At 40.4% G+C, this 14,852-nt stretch overlaps 1 protein-coding gene across 1 annotated transcript in view; it reads left to right on the top strand.

Moving 5' to 3' along the window:
* THEMIS (thymocyte selection associated) overlaps positions 1 to 14,473 on the top strand; it is an 86,579-nt gene extending 72,106 nt beyond the window's left edge. Inside the window, exons 5-7 of the mRNA XM_061623799.1 lie at positions 6,933 to 7,086; positions 10,216 to 10,329; positions 12,259 to 14,473. Of these exons, the coding sequence (XP_061479783.1) occupies positions 6,933 to 7,086; positions 10,216 to 10,329; positions 12,259 to 12,323 (333 nt within the window). The 3' untranslated portion in view covers positions 12,324 to 14,473. The remainder of the gene's footprint in view (positions 1 to 6,932; positions 7,087 to 10,215; positions 10,330 to 12,258) is intronic.
* Positions 14,474 to 14,852: the final 379 nt, after the last annotated feature.

The following is a 14,852-nucleotide window of genomic DNA, read 5'->3' as shown; positions in this document are numbered from 1 at the left end:
TGCCCGCCATCCCCTGCGCTTCACCTACCTTTCTCTGCTGTTCGTGCAGGGTTGCCATCAATAAAGATGGCGGCCAAGGTTTCCATAAGGGACTGAAGCCTCTGCCTCTATCTTGGTTGATGGCAGCAATGCGCGCGCTGCATGCCATCAACCAAGATGGCGCCAAAGGCTTCAGTCCCTTACAGAAACCTCGGCCGCCATCTTTATTGATGGCAACCCTGCGCGAACAGCAGAAAAAGGTAGGTGAAGTGCTGGGGATGGTGGGGGATGGTGGGCGGTTCGGAAGCTCATCTTACGATCTGCGGGATCGCAGAAGGGAAACAGAGGGGCCCGTGGCAGGCTAATGCCCAAGGGCCCCCGCATTCCTGGAGCCGGCCCTGAGTGCATATTCAGGCAGCGATAAAAATGCTCCTACAAGAGCTTCCAATTTAAAAAGACATTTACAGCGCTTTCCAGGGCTGTGGAGTTGGAGCTGGAGTTGTTGTGTCGGAGTCGGAAGCAATTTTGGGTGGAGTCGGAGTCGGACAGTAGAAAAGTAGAGGAGTCGGAGTCAGAGTCGAAGGTTTGGCGTACTGACTCCACAGCCCTGATTTCTAGCTGTCTGTCTGTTTCAGAACAAACTTCTGCAGAAAGATGCAACTTCTGATCTTACTACCTGCTATCTTTCTCCAGCTTCTGATCCATGTCTTAGTTTCCAACCAAGTGGACTGTTTTATTTAATGTATCATCTCTGACTTCCTGAGGTACATATGGTCAAAGGTAACATTATTTTTATAGTGTTGTGCGTTGTCTTTTGCAGATTTCATTGTGTGTGCATTTAGTTGTGTGTTTTCTTCTGCAGATTTTCTAAAGGGGTTTAAAAAGGATACAACTGTTGAGGTGAAACTGATTTGGCACAATCATTTAGCTTGATTTCATCTTGACATTCTTTATTGCACTGCAGCTTTGTCAGATAAATGACCACAAATTGCAAATCTTGAAATTCAGGCACTTTCCTAAAGGCTCAGAAGGATTTTACTTTCAAAAAATGTTGTAGATGTTGTTCTGCATGCCCAATTATGCAGTACTGCTGCTTTAATGTGTGTGGAGGAGTTTCATGCTTCTTTCAGTTTCATTCTATGACCAAAAGAGTACTCTCTATGTACAACAAGGTATTACTGTCCATGCATTTAATATTTTCCTTCACCGAATAACCCAGGAAGTTCATAAAGTGCTGGGGCTCTGGTTCTGTAAACATAGTGGCTTTGATATGCATGCAAAGGTTCAATTTCAATGGGGAAACAACTCTGTGTTCACATTTGTTGGGTAAAATAAACAGATCTGCTCCTTCAGTTCAAGTGGACTCAGTGGCCTGCTCATGAAGGAAATCTTATAAGTGCATTAAGGTGCACACATGGCTCAGGAAAAGGATGACTGAATGGACTAATAACACATGGCTTGATAACCCAATAGATCCATATAAGTTTGGATTTTGTGAACCAGTCAGCCAAAGAGATCTGTATCACCAAGTCATACATTGTATGTATTTTCCCATAAACACATATTCTGTGTGCAGCCCATACCTGAATTGGCCCTAAAGAGCTGAACAGTGAGCTCAGCTTTGGACTTTGTGGGTCATGTTGGGCATGTGCAAGTCCATTAATTATGTGGCTGCCCTGACTTTTAGTATTTTTAAGGCATGAGCTCCAATGTTAGCCAGAGCGTACCAACTGAAATAAATGGACTTAAGTTCCACTGAGTATAACTTAGTTGGGTATTGCCCAAGATACATTATACAAAATGTATACAACATTCTTGTGCCAGCAGAATGACTTCAACCAGTGCCAGAGGATTTCCCTCCTCTCCTTCCCCACACACACTGCTGTGCTGTCCCCAAATCTGCTCTGTAGGGTTGGGGAAACCCCAAGAACAGACTTAGGGAATGTGTGTGGGGAGAAGACAGAGATAATGTTCTGTTGTGTAAGGAAAAATTCTTGTGCTGACAAAATGTTCCACTTAGTGCTACTTTGAATACAACCCATTGTAATCTCCCAAACATGCATATTGTTGCCATGCTATTAGATATTCTAGGATAACATCTGAATTCAATTTAAGTTGAACTGAAAATCTAATTTTTTAAACATAACTTACTCTTAAATATTGAAGCTGTTTAGATGTTATTTTATTTGCAAAATGCCTTTGGGAAATAAAAAGGATTGGCTTGATTGATAACATTATCACAGTATTTATACACATTTTTCAGAGCTGGGAAATTTCCCTGTAGGTATCTTTATTAAAATAAAGCTTTATTTGCAAGCTATTTGAGGACAATTCTAAATAAGAAATGTGCCTCATGCTGTGTTGATTGCTAAGGAAGAAAGGCAGTTTTAAAAAATCTAAAGAATAGAATAGAATGAAGGTTTAACTTGTATTCTCAGTAATATAGAGCAATGATTCCCAAATGTTTGATCAAGATGCAGAAATTGTTTAGGAGAAGCTTGTTGGTGCATTGCAAGAGTGTAAATGATTAGGGAACAAGACAGCACATTTGCAGGCTCCACAAGCTAGAGGGAGCCCACAGCTGGCAAAGCATCAAGGTGAGTCAAGCAGCACAGTGAGTTCAGCAGTGAGGTGAGGAGGCCAGAGCACCCACTCTGCCTGTCTGTTCCTTGATCTAAACAAAACCTAAGTTTTCAATAAATTGACTCAATAAACTACCAAAAAAATGCAGGTAGGAAGCCAGCAGGGGTGTGTGAGCTTTCCAGTGTTTTGCACTGTCTGTAACACGTATGACTAGCTGCCTGTTGATCAGAATGCATGGGTGTGCCCTTTGTGCAGTGAGTTCCTAGCTTTCCCGTAACAAGTTCATTTCCTTCAGGCCAAGGTAGCTGAGTTGAGAGAGGCAAAGAGGTTTGTGGATGAGGCCTTCAGGGACATTAAAGCTGTGTCTCACTCTCAGAATCATAGCTCTCCTCCTATCATGAACACTGAGGGCCTTGGAGAAGGAAAGCATCTATCTGAGGAAGAGAGAAATGATTCCTTAGAAGGGACCCATTCCTTAGGAGACAAGCAGATACCAACACATGCCAAGATTACTTCTCTGGAGAGTGGAGGGATCCTAGTAGTGGGTGATTTGATCCTTAGGAACATAAATAGTAGGGTGTGTGATGGGCGTGTAGACCACAGGGTGATTTGCCTACCTAGCATGAAGGTTAAAGGTGTCACCCGTTGTCTAGATAGCTTGATAGATAATGCTATCGGGTTGCCAGGTTCCCGGTTTTCACCCGGAGACTCCAGTTTTTGGGAGTCCATTCCAGGTCCCCAGGTGAGTCACCCCTATCTCCAGACTCTTAGCTTTCATTTTTAAAAAAAGTTTTAGGTGGTCTGGTTCAAAAGATATACACCAAAATGTCAGCCGCCCCTGGCAACTTCTGTTAGTACCGGCTGCTCTAATCCCAGCCCTTCAGGTTTTTAGCCAATAAATGAACTCAGGGTTGTGATTGGCAAGGGATTTGTTGACACCCCCCGGCAATAGCTAAGCCCTGTTCCAAGTTCTGAAAACAGTTTCTTTTTTCTGCTTCTTTGCATATCAGGATTTTAGGAAATGTATAGCTTTCAGCAGCATAAAGAGTACTTTCTCTGTACAGGAGATCTGAATACATTGGAACTTGCTTCTGAGTAAACATGCATAGGATTGCACTAGAACAGTAGATCACAGCAGGATCTTGGTAGGCATGCACAGTAAACAATTTCAATTATGTTTATAATAAGTGTACATGCAAGTTTTTTTAACTACTTGCAAAAATAGCATATTACACATTTTATCTTTCAAATAATTTTTTTGAACATAAATTTTAAAAAGTGTACATGCTGCAGCTTGTGATATCATTACTACGAATTATACTTTTCTAATTATAAGGAGTAAAACAAGTTTAAATTTTACTGGACTGTTGAAGAGGGCAATTTATTTGTCTAATTCATAGCCTATTTTGAAAACCTTGCTAATATGAAGCTTTAATCCTATATACACTTTTCTGGGAGTAAAACTGCAATGCTAATTCCACATACCTGGGAGTAAGCTCCATTGAATTCCGTAGGGCTTATTTTTCAGTAGACATGGTAAGGATTGTGCTGTAAATCAGTGGGACTTTTGAGTAAACATAGCAAAGAATTGTGTTGTAAATCTCTCTCTCCCCCTCCAATCCTTTTTTTTAAAAAGCAGTTAAGCAGGACTTACATAGGTGTCTTTGCTTTTATTTGGTAGGAAACTAATACTGGTTTTAAAAAAATGTTCTGCAATGACCAACTGATTTTGACAATAAACTATTATAAGGGATGTTGGTTTTCTTTATATCTCCAGTGTGTGTATATGTAGAATATTTCCAACAACCCTGTGAGATAGGGTTGGAAACCAAGGCAGCTCACAACGAGAAATAAAGCCATTTAAAATCCAATAACCATAAAACTAGAATAAGACAGTTGCAAAACAGCTTAAAGTGGCAAGATTTTGACTTTTGGGTTGGGTGATTGAAATTCCTTATAACTGAATTGCAGTCCTGTGCACTCTTCGCTGTTTAAGTAAGCCCCATTGAATACATTGGGACTTGCTTCTGAGTAAACATGCATAAGATTGCACTGTAAAACAGTTTGTATTTATATAAGTATTATGCTTATATAAATCCTGAGGGGCAGATTAGGCTGAGAGATCATGTGTAGCCCATGGTCACCCAGTAAACTTTGTAGCTTATTTCCATTTGAAAATTTAATTAAAATGATTTATAAGCAGGCAAACTTTATGAAGTAATGCAGATCCACATAATACATTTAAAGCACATCCAACTCACATTTAAAGTGCATGAAACCTAGAAAGTGTAGTTTTACCCTCACAGTTATAGTTTCCACCACCCTTAACAAACTACAGTTCCCATGATTATGTGGTGGGATTCATGTGCTTCAAACGTATGTTGAATGTGCTTTAAATGCATGGCATAGATCTGCCCTAATATGCTGTGCATTCATTAGTGAACTGAAAAGAACAATTTTAAAAGATTTTTTTAAAAACAGGACTCTAGCTCAGTGGTAGGGCACATGCTTTGCATGCAAAGGTCCAAAATTCAATCTCTGAAAGAGACTATTGCCTGGAATCCTGGAGAGCCAATGCTACTCCATGTTATCAGTACTGGGCTAGATAGTACCAAATGGCCTGAGTCTGTATAAGGCAGATTCCTTTGTTCCTAAAAGGGGAAAGTGACCCAAGGATCACAGTGAGTCTGCAGTTTATTTATGTATTTTACTTACAACATTTATATACTGCTTCATTGAAAAAAAACACATCAAAGCGGTTCACAGAAAGAATTAAACAATAAAATTATTGGCAAAAATAGTTCAAGACAGATATTTAAAAACATTCAGAATAATAAAACCAACAACGAGTTAAAACAGGGCACTCAAACCCTTCTTGCCAGATGCAAGTAGGCTAGATTAAATGTTCCCTACCCTGGCTCCCTAAACAGGTGAGAAGGAATAATCCCATCGCTTCAGCTAGACCTGGGAACATCCTCATTTAGCTAAGATTTCTATCTTAATTTCCAATTAGATAATTTTTTTGTTTGAGTGGTATGCTCCAAGCACCTGTTGTTGATGCTTAATTTATCATGCTTAATGACATCACTAGGGCTCGCCCCATGACATCACTAGGACCTGCCCCATGACATTAAAAGGGCCCGCCCCTGAAATCTCAGGGTTTAGAATGCTTCTGACCTGGCAACCCTGGCGACCCTGGCTGGGGAGGAGTCAGTGATCGTGGTGTACATTGGCACCAATGACATGGGGAATGCAGTTGTGAGGTCCCTGAAACAAAATGTAGGTTGCTTTGTAGGGTGCTGGAAGCCAGGACCTCCAACATTATTTGCTCTGAAATGTCACCGGTTCCACATGTAGGGCCAGCTAACAAGGCTCAGCTTTGTAGTCTCAATGTGTGGATGAGACGCTGGTGTCGGGAGGATGGATTTTGATTTGTTAGACATTGGAGAACATTTTGGGACAAGCCAGATCTCTACAGAAGGTACAGGCTCCATTTGAACCAGGATGGAACCAGATTGCTGGCACTTAAAATCAAAATGGTGGCAGAGCAGCTTTTAAACTGATTGAGGGAGAGAGCTGTCAGGAGCTGAGGAAGTCCTGTCTCACTAACTTATTAGAATACTTTGAGAGTGTCAACAAGCATATTGATAGAAGTGATCCAGTGGACATAGTGTACTTGGACTTTCAAAAAGCTTTCAATAAGGTACCTCAACAAAGACTCCTGAGTAAGTTTAGAAGTCATGGATAAGAGGAGAGGTCCTTGTGTGGATCAGGAACAGGCTAGTAAACGAAAACAGAGAGTAGGAATAAATGGACAGTTCTTCCAATGGAGGGCTGTAGAAAGTGGAGTCTCCCAAGTATCGGTATTGGGACCTGTGCTTTTTTAACTTGTTCATAAATAATAATAAATAATAAGTAATAATTAGGTGTAAGCAGTGAGGTGACCAAGCTTGCAGGTGATACAAATTTGTTCAGGATTGTTAAAACAAAAAGGAATTGCAAAGAGCTCCAAAAGGAAGCTCCACACTGAGTGAATAAGCAGTATATAAGATATTATGACTTCTTTGAGCTTCTAATCATAAACAAGTGATGCATCTCAAAAGTATGTGTGTTATAGAAGGTTTTAACAATGTATTTTATATTGTTGTGGCCTGTCCTGGGACCTACTGGTGAGGGGCAGGTAATAAATTTAATAATAACATAATATATGATATATACTTTCCTCTGACAAAGAGAAGATCCCTCTATCAAGCCTGCAGTAAACAACCTAAAATGCAGCCATTGTTCTTCCTCATTTCATTTTTGAGCAGTATCATGTTTTGACTAACACTTTACACAAAAATCAGTCCTGCTGTCTGATGTAATTTCAGGATCTCTGTGTAGATGCCACCAAGATGCGGCTCTCAAATAAAGCTGCTGCTGTTTTGGGATTACAGTTCAGTTGTCAAAGTGATTTAGAGCAACCCGAAAACAAAGAGGACATGGCTGGGACAGCTACATTTGCAGAAGAGAGGATGATTAAAGGTCAGTTGATCTTGTCAACTACAGTGATACACACACACACACACACACACACGATACTCAGTTCTGAGAAATGCTTGCTGTTCAAAGATATTTTGCATGATTTCAACTAGAACCTGTGAATCAGTTAAAAAACACAGAAAACATGGCCCTCCATTTTTGTTCATATGCATGCATCTGCCACAAGATGAACACATCTGAGCATTCACCAGCAGCCTTGAATTAAAGCCATTTTCATACTGCAACGTGAATATTCAGTGTTATTTACTTTTATTATATTTAATTTGCAGACTCCATTTTTTTTAACCACCAATGCTTAGCCTGGATAATAATAAAAACCAAGCATGTTATTGTATTAACACTATAAACATGTCTTCAATTTACACTTTTTATTTACAAACATGCAGTGCTTAACATTTATAGTGCACTTTTCAAACATTTAAAGTGCATCATATACTTTTTCTCAGTGATCCTTATAATAGCCCGAGAAGGTCAACCTCTCTTATTATCTACACATGGAAAAGCAGATACGTAAAGCTGAGATGCGAAGGAACCTGGGCATTCCAGAGTCATTTAACAGTCAACCCCTCTTCCTAGGGAATTCTGGGAATTGTAGCTTTGTGAGGGGAATCAGGGTCTTTTGTACAGGGGAGAAGAGCCATTTCTGGCTGAACCTTGCTTCTCATCCTACATAGTTTTTTTCACTGGGTTTTTAAAAATGATTTTGAAGTGCTGAATCCAAAACTGAAGAGTGCCACACTCTTAACCTTGGGAAAATTTCACAATATCAATTCTAAATTTCTCAGTATATATATATATATTTCTTTTATTCATTTTATTCAACAACACGAGACTCATCTCATTTAGATTATAAGCATCTTAAAATTATTTAAGAATTTTGAGGACATTGATCAGTAGTGGACTGTTGGGGGCACACTTTTCCAGGAGGGTTAAAAGTGTTACCTACTTTCAAATAAAAATGCAGAATTCCAATTAAAAACAGCATTTATTAATGCATTTAAAATTGTAGATAATATTTTTAAGCATTAGAAGTTATTTTTATTACTGAATTTAAGAATTAAATTACAACAGTTATTTCCATTATTAATTTTAAATATCAGCACAAATAACTTCATTGCTGTTGTCCAGATCATCCTGTATTATTCCATTGTTGCATTGGCAAGTGCAGAATGTTCTTCTACATTGGACTTTACTGCACCCACATGCACAGCTACAGCCTTTGGTGCATGAACATCTGATAAAATTCAGTATCATGTAAAGTGCTAGAGGGATACCTCATGGCAGCTTGCAAGATGTGTACTCTTCTGTTGTGGTTGACAAAATCCCCCATCCAAAATACAGAGGGGGCATTGGGGGTGAACTAATAGATGGGCAGACTTTCTAACAGTACCAACATGCCAACAATTTCTAAGTGCCTGCAGTGCACTGGGTGTTGGAGGCACATAGAAAGTGTTGGCATGTTTGTTACTGTTATGCTGGCCATATGCTTCTTTCACAAAAGAGCATGCAAGCCTTCTGTCGACGTCTTCCCTGGGCTGTATAGGTCAGCAACAAACACCTACATCTTTAAACTTTTGGACAATATTCAGCATGTGGCCTTAACCAATTCCAGCAAGAGATGGGATGAAAAGATCTGTCAATTTTGGTTCTCTCAGTTTCTCACTTTTCCAATGTTAAATTCAGCTCTTTACATTTCTGCAGCAATCTGCATTTTTTTTAAAAAAATCGTCATGAAGATTTCCCACCATTTTAGTGCAAATTTCTCCAAATAAACATTTTTGTATGCAGTTTTGTCAAAGGTACAAATTTTTGCAAGCCATTTCTCATCATATCATGTCTTTTTCATGCTATTTTCACTCATACATTCATTTTTATGCACACTTTCCCCTAATATATACATTTTTGTAAATATTGTTTAGTTGGTAAACTGCATCCCAAAATTCTAATAAATGCAAATTTTGAAGGATGGCTATGTTTTGTTTCTCATGTTGTTTCAGAAAGTGCGAATTTGATAAATTCTGCTTGAAATGCGAACTGAATCGAAATTCTCACACATCCCTAGTGTCATCACACCTTACTCATATTGGACAATCTGGGGCATTTGCTACCTCCTGCATGGCTATGTGCACAATATTTAACTCATTTCCTCACGTGTTGTTGATGGACCCCATAACCCTACATTAACTTCCACTGGTGATGGCTCTGGACCAGTTGAAATCAGTCTGATGTAGCTCCTGGTGAACAAAACACAGCCGCCCATCACTTCTTAAGCCTCCACAGACTTGTACAGAATATCTGCTGAGCTGTTTATTAATAAATAAACAAGCAGTCAAGTCTTATTTCCTCCACAATAGGAATGGAAAAGTGGTGGTGGTGGTGGTAGTAATTCACAAGAGGCCAAAGCCCAAATGCCTGGCTGTGAATTAATACAATGTGCCTTGCTCTGGAGTGTCTGGCTGCAATTGCAAAATTATACTATAAAATACACTTTTTACTCTAGCCTTGTGGGCCTGTCAGCTGTGCTGTGTGTACTGTCATGTAGCATTTGATTTCTGAGCTGCATGGTGATCCAAACAGAGGGCAAACAGAGCCAAAATATGTAGCCACAAAAATGTCTGATTCAGTCCATAAGAACATAAGAACAGCCTACTGGATCAGGCCAGTGGCCCATCTAGTCCAGCATCCTGTTCTCACAGTGGCCAGCTAGATGCCCATGGGAAGTCTGCAAGCAGATCCTGAGTGCAAGAGCACTCTGTTCTCCTGCAGCTCCCGGCAACTAGTTTTCAGAAGCATATTGCATCTGTGGTGCCTTCCATAGATTGGTGTAGTGTAAAGGGTGTGTCCAGTGGTGCTCTCTATGAACAGCCATTGTATCACATGCTGCTTTTGAAAGCCCCTCCTAAGTTTCAAAAGTAGTTTACCAAGTAGTGCAGGAAGCTGCTTCTTGAAAAATGGGAAGTCAACATTCCTAACTGTGTGCACAGACCTTGCTGCGTTTTAAGCTGGATTTTAACCTATACCAATAGGCTATCCCAAGGCTGGTGATGATGGGGCCCATCATGAACTGTCAAACCCCCCCCCCCGATGTTGTGCCTCCTGCTTTAATTTTAGATTCATCAAAGAGTGTGCTTGTGAAGCAAAGGGCAGAAAAGAAACCAAAGGCTGGACCTGATGCTGATGATAAGGATGATGACATTTTAGAAAGTGCTACAAAAAAAACCCTGGGTAAGCACATTTAAAAGTAAAGCAACCTTTTGAAGAAGAGGAACAAAAAAAAGTGAGTGCCTTATGATTAGCTGGAAATGTAAACTGAAGTTAATGTGCAACTGTTTTCAGACCTTACAGCTGAAGACCTGTTTGGACATTATTTAACATCTGGGAGGGGAAAGAGGGGTTATGTGTGTACCTGACCTTCATGAGTTCATTAGATGAAAGAGCCCCCATCTGTATACTTGCACTCATGGAGAAATCTCCTCCCACAGTTAAGAATGTAATCTGCCATGCTTGCAGTTGTTCAAATAACAGCTAAAAGGGGCTCTAAATTTGTTACAATGAAGCCATCAGAGAAGATCAATTGACTATTTTCTGCCCTTCAGTGGTACCTTAAAATCTGCCATGTTGTTCTGCCTAGTACAAATGGCCTTATATTAGACCAGCCTTCCCCAATCTGATGCTTTCCAGATATTTTGGGCTGTAATTCCCATCAACTTCAGCCAGCATGGCCAACGCTCAGAGATGACAGGAGCAGTAGTTCAAAGCATCTGGAAAGCACTAGATTGTACTAGACTTTGGCCAAGGTCTAGACAAGTAATTTGGTGTAGAAAAAGTGGGATTTCTTTTTAAATTCCATGTGCCTCTTTCCCTGGCAGGAGCTATACAGAATACACTCTAAAAGTTACTACATCTGCCTGGGGGCTCTTCCTCTAATTATGGCATTTGCTGTTTCAAGCATCAGGCCCTTCAAACCTTTATCCACCTGCCCTTTAAAGTCCCTGTCAACAGAGAGCAAGCTACACTTTATTAGCCCTGTTGTTTGAAGGCTTTAGCAACACATGAAAGCAAAGACCTTTGCCGTCTCTCAGGAGATTGCTATCACAGTCTTGGATTATGAAACCATTCCATAAATTATCAACTTCAGTGGATGAGGCAGCCCAGTTCTTTGAGATAATTTAATACACAAAGGATGTCCTAGTTTCTACCAGTCAGTTGGGCAACTTGTGACCTTCAGAGATCTTCCAGCAGCTTTTTTTGAGCATGCCAAACATGGCTCTAAGTAAAGGGCATAAAGAGAGAGAGAAACAATTGCTTTAAATAAAAATGATAACGTTTAACAGGATCTGAAAATGTATTGTGAAATGCTGGGTATGGCAAGTTTTATTTGTGGTGTGTGTGTGAGAGAGAGAGAGAAAGACACACACAGAGAGAGATCAATTTGCAACAATGGCTTAGCCAATAATGATCCAAGTAATCCAGATGTGTTTATTCTCTTAGAGAACAATTTTGATAAGGCTGTGGAGATTTGCACAAATTAAAGTTCAAACTTTAACGACAGATTATTTTGACTAATGATATCATACAAGTCATTAATTGTTGTTGCACTATTTTCTGAGCATGTAATTTTTTACTCATTATCTATTTAACTGGAATGGAGCACCCTGTTAGCTAGGAATTCACTGCTAAAAGTGATTCAATAAAAATGATCAGAATTGTTTTCTGATTTTGAGGAAACGAAACTAGTAGTTCCTAGTATATGAATTAAACTTTAAAAACCGCAGTCAGTGGGTTTATGTGCTGATTTAGAAAATATTTCCCAAGTACAGCAATGCATGCGTCAGGGTGGGTATATCCTGAACATTTGTATATGTACACACACACACAAATATTGAACGGAATTCAAAAAATTACAAAAGTTTGTATTTGGAGAAGTGTTGAAGTCAAGAAGACTGTGTAATCCTGGTTTTAGGAGAAAACAATGAACTGGCAGTTGTATCAGTAAGAGAACATTTATCTTAGTGTAGTTTAAGTTACATAAAAACAAAAGAGCAATTGAAGAATAAGTATGTGCACTACTCTTGATATATCGATTCTCACATCCATACGAGCATTCTGTTAAGTTTGAACATTAACCAGTCTTTTGCCCACTTCATTTTTCAGAATCCTCTGAAAACGAAATGATTCAATTTTGTCAAAAAGCATTGTACCACTGTCCACATCATTGAGTATGATGATGCCAAACCAACTGAAGACAGCAGAAAAAGATACTTCAGTGATGATGAGAAGAACATTGCTGTGCATTCAAAAACATTGAGACCAAGATGTAGTGATACTAATTCATTTTATTAAAGGGAACAGGAAAAAAAGAGATGGTTAAAGTCATAATGACTCATTTCTACACAAAGACAGACAGAGGCATCTGACTTATTTCAGTCTCAGTCCTGGCTTTGGGACAGAATTGGCCTTGGTCACCCTGGATGGATGACCTTCAGGACTGGGGGAGTGTGACCTTGCTTGATCTCTCAGTGACTTTCAATACTTTTGAACACGATGCTCTCCTGAACCATGGGAGTTAGTGGCACTGTGTTGCAGTAGTTCCCCATTTTGAATAAGGAGATGCTGTGACTGTTTTACCCATTCATTTGTGGTGTAGTGGCTAGAGTGCTGGACTATGACCTGGAAGACCAGGGTTCGAATCCCCACACAGCCTTGAAGCTCACTGGGTGACCTTGGGCCAATCACTGCCTCTCAGCCTCAGAGGAAGGCAATGGTAAACCCCCTCTGAATACTGCTTACCATGAAAGCCCTATTCATAGGGTCACCATAAGTCGGGATTGACTTGAAGGCAGTCCAGTGTAGTGTGACTGTTTTAAACCAGTGCCTGGATACAATGATGGGCTAGATGAGGACCAACAAACTGAGACTAAATTCTGGTAAGATGGAGATTTTGTGGGTGAGTGCTTCCCAGTTGGGAGTTCACCAGATCTGAATGGACTTGCACATATTTTGGAGAAGTGCCTAGATCTATCTCTGTGACTGTAGGGTCATTATATAGCAACGAGAGTGGCTGTATACTATAGCCAGCATGGATTTTTCCCATTCTGCAATGTTAAATTGAAAATACCCCCCATGCCATTCTGATGCTTCCCATAAGTTCATTTCAAAACAAAACCTTACAGGGGACCCCTATTCCCCTGAGAGAGCTCCAGTGGCCAGAGTGGTTTAAAAGTCAGCCTCTCTGATTGAATATCTGTGAGGGAAACAGAGCATCTCCTAGCAACTCTCAGCACCAGTCACAAACTACACTTCCCAGGATTCTTTGGGGAAACTATGACTGTCTAAAGTGAAATAAAGGTCTGGTATGGATGTAGCCAGGGACAGCTTTGGTTTAAATTTGGGTGGGAGACTACATGTGCCTGCTATAGAATAAAAAGGTGGGGGAAACCCTGAAAAACAATGTTACTGTTCACAATCTTTTTCTTTTGGAAATGAAAGGGACTTCCCCTCTGCCCAGTGCCCACTCGCCCAATCTCTACCTCTCCTCCTTTCTCCCTCCCCTTCCTGCCCTCCTCCTCCCCTCCCTTCCTCTCTCCCAGGTCAGTTTCATCTATCCAAAGCATGTTTGCACAGGAGTAAATCCCACTGAACTCAAAAAGCATGCAAATGATCAAACCTGCCCTCCTCCTCCCTCCTATCCCCTCCCTCTTGTCCTTCTTTCCCCCTTCCCCATCCCCTTCCAATCCCCTCCTTCCCCACACCTGCTCCACCTCCCTTCTACCCTCCCCTCCCCCATGGTCAGTTTTACCCATCTTAAGCATGATCGCATGGGAACTCAATGATCAAACTTACCCTGTCCTCCACCTCCCTCCCACCACCTCCTTTTTGCCCCTTCCCTCCCTCTCCTTCACATCTCCCCTCTCCTACCAATCCCCTTCTTCCCCCTTCCCCCTTCCCTCTCCTTCCTCTCCCCTCCCCCTCATCCTCCCCATGGTCAGTTTTACCTATCCTAAGCATGATTGCACAGGAGTAAATCCCACTGAACTCAATAAACATGAAAATGATCAATCCATCCTTAGCAAACTTGCACAGGATCCCATTTCTTACCTTCTGAATTAAAAAGCAGAGAAATTCACTAATAGGCAAAACAAACTTTGTGGTTTAAGAACATACCTATAGTCAACAGATATTTCTATCAAACTTTAAAAAGCAGGGAAATTGGGCAGCTATAGTGAATGCACCATGGGAGCAGGAGACCCGACCTCTCTGAGATATTGTACTGCCCTACAAATTTGTCAAAATGCAAACACAATTTGGTTTGGTCTTTCACAGTCCAATTCACTTTCTGCGTAATGTTTACTTTGCAATGTTAGTGAAGTTTCTTATAGTAAATCATTTTCTTTTACTTCTGTTTCTGTGATTATGTGAAGTATACAACACTTTGCAACACTAAAAAAACTCCAAAACAATTGTGGAATAATGGCACTGACTACTTTGCAGAATAGTTTCCAATGGACATGAGGAGTGTCTCAGTCTGCACAAGATAAAACAGTGGGAGATGAAATATATTCTAGCAAAATTCTGGGTGTGATCTGTTTTTCATTGACCATGCCCACCTTACCTTAAGTGGAGTAGTTTAAGCATAGCAGGCTGAAAACATGCATCTTGGGCAGGCCAAGGTTGTTTTTTCCAACAGCTAGAGTCATTGCTTAAGTAGCAACATATTGGAATCAGTCTGATTTTACATCAAACTGCAG

The sequence above is a fragment of the Rhineura floridana genome, chromosome 4 (assembly GCF_030035675.1).
Source record: "Rhineura floridana isolate rRhiFlo1 chromosome 4, rRhiFlo1.hap2, whole genome shotgun sequence".
NCBI classification, from domain to species: domain Eukaryota; kingdom Metazoa; phylum Chordata; class Lepidosauria; order Squamata; family Rhineuridae; genus Rhineura; species Rhineura floridana.
The sequence above is the reverse complement of the archived record's forward strand: the minus strand, read 5'-3'. Positions and strand labels throughout refer to the sequence as shown.